The sequence below is a fragment of the Perkinsus marinus genome, assembly GCF_000006405.1.
Source record: "Perkinsus marinus ATCC 50983 genomic scaffold scf_1104296956600, whole genome shotgun sequence".
Classification (NCBI taxonomy): domain Eukaryota; phylum Perkinsozoa; order Perkinsida; family Perkinsidae; genus Perkinsus; species Perkinsus marinus.
In genome coordinates this window covers 67,396-72,623 of record NW_003207414.1, presented here as the reverse complement: position 1 = coordinate 72,623, position 5,228 = coordinate 67,396, and the positions used below count along the sequence as shown (strand labels likewise).

The window sequence follows — 5,228 nt, the reverse complement described above, 5'->3', positions numbered from 1 at the left end:
GGCACCAACGCCACCCTAGCCGGGAACGGCGACATCAACAATTTCCCAATCGTCTCCAAAACTTGTTGCTTATCCGAGAGGTCGATCACAAAAATGATATCAAAAACAACGCGCCTTAGCGGAGCGATGCCGCGTTGCCCCGTCATCATCATCTGCACCAACAGATTCAAATCGTCCGACCATCTGCTTGTCTGAGGGTCCTTACGCACGTTGTACACATATGTAGGCCCAACCCCATCAACTGAGGCTCGCCATTCAAGGCGCCTAGTTTCTGGCAAACGTGTGGTATTGCGAACCAGACGAGCCGCCTCGGCCTCGTCCATTCCGAGTGTGACGAGTTCCTCAACAGCTAGATAGATAGGTAGTAGTTTTTCCAATATCGGGTGCAACGACATCAGCATTTCGTCAATGATATCATCACCATTTAACACGAACATCGATCTCGTTTGCCCCTGGCCCTCCAACACCCTCCGCATCTCCTCTTCTTCGTTTTTCTCAACAAGAATATGGCTCAGTTCTACAACTCTAGCTGGGAAATCTTCAACAATTGCAACCGCCTTGCTGAGATTCCTCTCGGCCGCCTTTAGTAGTTGAGCTCCGATAGACTTCAACTCCCACGCTTTCAGCTTGCGGTCAGCCGGACTCAAAATTTTCTCCAATTTTAGGTTCGTTTTAGCCCGGGTAAAATCAACCCCGGGAAATCGTTCGTGTAACTTTTCCCAACACACTCCTACCTCCTGCTGCGGCGTGTCACCACCTTCGTCACCATCTGCTTTCCTGTCCTCAGCCGAGGCTTTATACTCCGAATTTTTGATACTCAGGCTAACACCATAGCCCGAAACCAGTTCCTGGTGTTCAATCTTTCCAGAATCATCGTGACGGAAAACAACACGACAGCCGATGCAGCATCCACCGATGAAAGCCTTCAACACCAACTGCGTAGCAGAGCTCTTCGCTTCGCCGTAGACCACAACAGTCGTCGTTGCATCTGAGAGAGAGAAAATACGATGACCCTCGCTTTCCTCAGCAGCTGAGCTCAGGAATTTCCAAAGCTAATTATAGAAATTTCTGTAGGGGTATACAGAAACCATCGAAAATTCCCCAAAATTTCCTCAGAAATTTTCCATGTAGTTGACGATATGCATATTTTCCCAGAGTAAAATATATGATCGCTTTCCTCAGCAGCTGAGCTCGGGAATTTTCCCACTAACTATAGAAATTCGGGTAGAAGTGTACCAAAAACCATCAACAATCTCTCCAAATTTTTTAATTATCACCAACATAATACATGTTCTCCCCGACTGAATCTACGCGGGGGGCAAACACTCGTATGGAGTTTCACCACCCTAGTGATATGTTTCACTTTCACATTTCACGACTACTGCATATCACCGCGAATAATATCGCGTTTTTTACAAAGTATTCCGACGCCACTTCACGTAAAACGAATGAAACCGCAATTTCCCCAAAACTCACCGCGGCCGTTTCCAGCCTGGACCTCCACGCCGAATTCGTCCGCCGTAAAATTGTCCTTTTTCCTCACAATGCAAACTCCCTCCGGTAGAGCACACCCTTTCCTCAGCCCATCCCCCGTTACTTCAACCAAAACCGACATACCGCGCTCGCAGTTTCGTACCAAATCTCGCGCAAGTGATCGATGAAATTCCACCATCGGCGAAAAATATTTATTTTTCACCATAAAATGCATCAGCGATTTCACTCCTCGAGATTTCAAAAACGACTCCGCTGGTTTTTCACCCAATAGAAACTCCCTGGCTTGTCCACCGCTAAGATGCGATAAAAACTCCACTTCTTGCGAGGCCGTGCTAACCGCCACCCACGGCGACTGCAACGACACCGACACCCTATGTGCGTTTGTTGGAAGATAACAGCCACAGTAGAGCGTCAATAAGACGATTATCATCATGATAATGATAAAAACGCTAAGTCGCGACTAGAGGGAGAGTAGATGGACATGTTGGTGACAATTTTCGGGAAATTTTTGTTGGTCTCTGTACATTTCCACCCGAATTTCTGAGGAAACTCCTGAGCTCAGGTGCTGAGGAAAGCGATTACATATATTCCTACTCCAACACTGTATAGGAAACTCCTGAGCTCAGGTGCTGAGGAAAGCGATTACATATATTCCTACTCCAACACTGTATAGGAAACTCCTGAGCTCAGGTGCTGAGGAAAGCGATTACATATATTCCTACTCCAACACTGTATAGGAAACTCCTGAGCTCAGGTGCTGAGGAAAGCGATTACATATATTCCTACTCCAACACTGTATAGGAAACTCCTGAGCTCAGGTGCTGAGGAAAGCGATTACATATATTCCTACTCCAACACTGTATAGGAAACTCCTGAGCTCAGGTGCTGAGGAAAGCGATTACATATATTCCTACTCCAACACTGTATAGGAAACTCCTGAGCTCAGGTGCTGAGGAAAGCGATTACATATATTCCTACTCCAACACTGTATAGGAAACTCCTGAGCTCAGGTGCTGAGGAAAGCGATTACATATATTCCTACTCCAACACTGTATAGGAAACTCCTGAGCTCAGGTGCTGAGGAAAGCGATTACATATATTCCTTTTCCAACACTGTATAGGAAACTCCTGAGCTCAGGTGCTGAGGAAAGCGATTACATATATTCCTACTCCAACACTGTATAGGAAACTCCTGAGCTCAGGTGCTGAGGAAAGCGATTACATATATTCCTACTCCAACAACACTGTATAGGAAACTCCTGAGCTCAGGTGCTGAGGAAAGCGATTACATATATTCCTACTCCAACAACACTGTATAGGAAACTCCTGAGCTCAGGTGCTGAGGAAAGCGATTACATATATTCCTACTCCAACAACACTGTATAGGAAACTCCTGAGCTCAGGTGCTGAGGAAAGCGATTACATATATTCCTACTGCAACACTGTATAGGAAACTCCTGAGCTCAGGTGCTGAGGAAAGCGATTACATATATTCCTACTCCAACACTGTATAGGAAACTCCTGAGCTCAGGTGCTGAGGAAAGCGATTACATATATTCCTACTCCAACACTGTATAGGAAACTCCTGAGCTCAGGTGCTGAGGAAAGCGATTACATATATTCCTACTCCAACACTGTATAGGAAACTCCTGAGCTCAGGTGCTGAGGAAAGCGATTACATATATTCCTACTCCAACACTGTATAGGAAACTCCCGAGCTCAGGTGCTGAGGAAAGCGATTACATATATTCCTACTCCAACACTGTATAGGAAACTCCTGAGCTCAGGTGCTGAGGAAAGCGATTACATATATTCCTACTCCAACACTGTATAGGAAACTCCTGAGCTCAGGTGCTGAGGAAAGCGATTACATATATTCCTACTCCTACACTGTATAGGAAACTCCTGAGCTCAGGTGCTGAGGAAAGCGATTACATATATTCCTACTCCAACACTGTATAGGAAACTCCCGAGCTCAGGTGCTGAGGAAAGCGATTACATATATTCCTACTCCAACACTGTATAGGAAACTCCTGAGCTCAGGTGCTGAGGGAAGCGATTACATATATTCCTACTGCAACACTGTATAGGAAACTCCTGAGCTCAGGTGCTGGGGAAAGTGATTACATATATTCCTACTCCAACACTGACAGGACCATCCAAACACAACCTCAAAACAACCACTTCAAGAAATCCCATTTAAACGGCGATTAATAAAATCAACATTATTCTCCAAAACCCATCCCTCACAAGCCAAGCTCAGCCTTAAGCTCAGCGGCAACCCTCCTCATCTGTTCCATAGTCCCAGCAGTAATGCGAATAAATCCCGGAAATCTACCGTGGATATCTCTGAGAAAAAAAAACAACTTTAAAAATGCACTCGCCAAGATTCGAACCCACGACCTCAGAAAAATATCCCTCTTGGTCATGCGCTCTACCACCTCAACTGGTGACACTCCTGGAGGCATCTTCACACACAAAAAGTTGCCCCCGCCAGCCCTCGCTTCCAATCCAGCCGATTTGAGATCTTTCACCAGCCAATCGCGAGCATTGCAAACCTCAGCCGCATAGCGCATGTAAAAAGGACGATTCTTGAGAGCCTCACAAGCAGCCAGTTGCGCCAGCATATTCACCGACTTGGTGTTATACAATTTCTTCATTTCTGAAAAAAAGGGAAATAGCACTCGTATGGTAAACTACATGTGTTGGTGACAGTATTAAAATTCTGACGAATTTTCGAGTGTCGGAAAAATTTCTCAAAAATTTTCTCACGAGTATATTATATTTTCCCACAGTGAGTGTGTTTTTCCGTTTTAAACCAGTGTGGAGAAATATGCACATGGTCAACTACATGTGTTGGTGACAGTATTAAAATAGTTATTCATCTTTGTATATCTTCTACCCGAATTTCTACAATTAGTGAGGAAACTCCTAAGCTCAGCTGCTGAGGAAAACGAACGTGTACTCCAGCGCTGATATTTCCCACCACGGAAAAAAAACTGTCGATGAAGTTAACACGTTAAAACGCGGAGCAACTGACAGCTCCTCTGAGGCACTTCGTAGTGAAATCCGCGCAATAAACCTAACTTTGAAAAAAAATGTAAAAAACTCTGAAAACTCCTGAAAAAAATTCCGAAAAAATGCAAAAAAACTGTAGAAAATTATAGAAAACTGAATAAAAAACTGTGAAAACCCCTGAAAAAAAATTCCGAAAAAATGCAACAAAACTGTAGAAATTTCTCGAAAACTGAATAAAAAACTGTGAAAACTCCTGAAAAAAATCCGAAAAAGGCAAAAAAAACTGTAGAAAATTATAGAAAACTGAATAAAAAACTGTGAAAAACTCTGAAAATCCTTGAAAAAATTCGAAAAAATGCAAAACACTGTAAAAAAAACTACACTGGAATTTCACCCGTTTTACGTGAAGTAGCGTAAAACTCCGTGAAAAACGCGATATTCGCGCTACACATTATTCCTGAAATATGTTTTTCACAAGTGCTTTTCATATCGCGGGTGAAACTACACTGCTAATCGACAACCCTTTCCCTTCACCTTTAATAGTATCCTCATGCGCCATCAGAAATCCAATACGTAACGCTGCTAACCCAAAACACTTCGAAAATGTTCTGGTAACCACTAGATTCGGCAACTCTCTAACGAGGTGGGCTGAAGTCGGTAACTTTGCGAATTCATGATAAGCCTCATCTAAAAGAATCCAATAATAAAACCCACAC

At 43.8% G+C, this 5,228-nt stretch overlaps 2 protein-coding genes across 2 annotated transcripts in view; both read right to left on the bottom strand.

Moving 5' to 3' along the window:
• The window catches only part of Pmar_PMAR016383 (hypothetical protein), a gene marked incomplete at both ends in the record, with an annotated part of 814 nt that extends 594 nt beyond the window's left edge, over positions 1-220 (bottom strand). Inside the window, 2 exons of the mRNA XM_002775106.1 lie at positions 1-15; positions 206-220. The exon at positions 1-15 is cut by the window's left edge and continues 4 nt beyond it. Of these exons, the coding sequence (XP_002775152.1) occupies positions 1-15; positions 206-220 (30 nt within the window). The remainder of the gene's footprint in view (positions 16-205) is intronic.
• A 3,520-nt stretch (positions 221-3,740) lies between these two features.
• Positions 3,741-5,228, bottom strand: part of Pmar_PMAR016382 (Histidinol-phosphate aminotransferase, putative) — a gene marked incomplete at both ends in the record, with an annotated part of 4,483 nt that continues 2,995 nt past the window's right edge. Inside the window, 3 exons of the mRNA XM_002775105.1 lie at positions 3,741-3,843; positions 3,895-4,156; positions 5,047-5,199. Coding sequence (XP_002775151.1) covers positions 3,741-3,843; positions 3,895-4,156; positions 5,047-5,199 — 518 coding nt within the window. The remainder of the gene's footprint in view (positions 3,844-3,894; positions 4,157-5,046; positions 5,200-5,228) is intronic.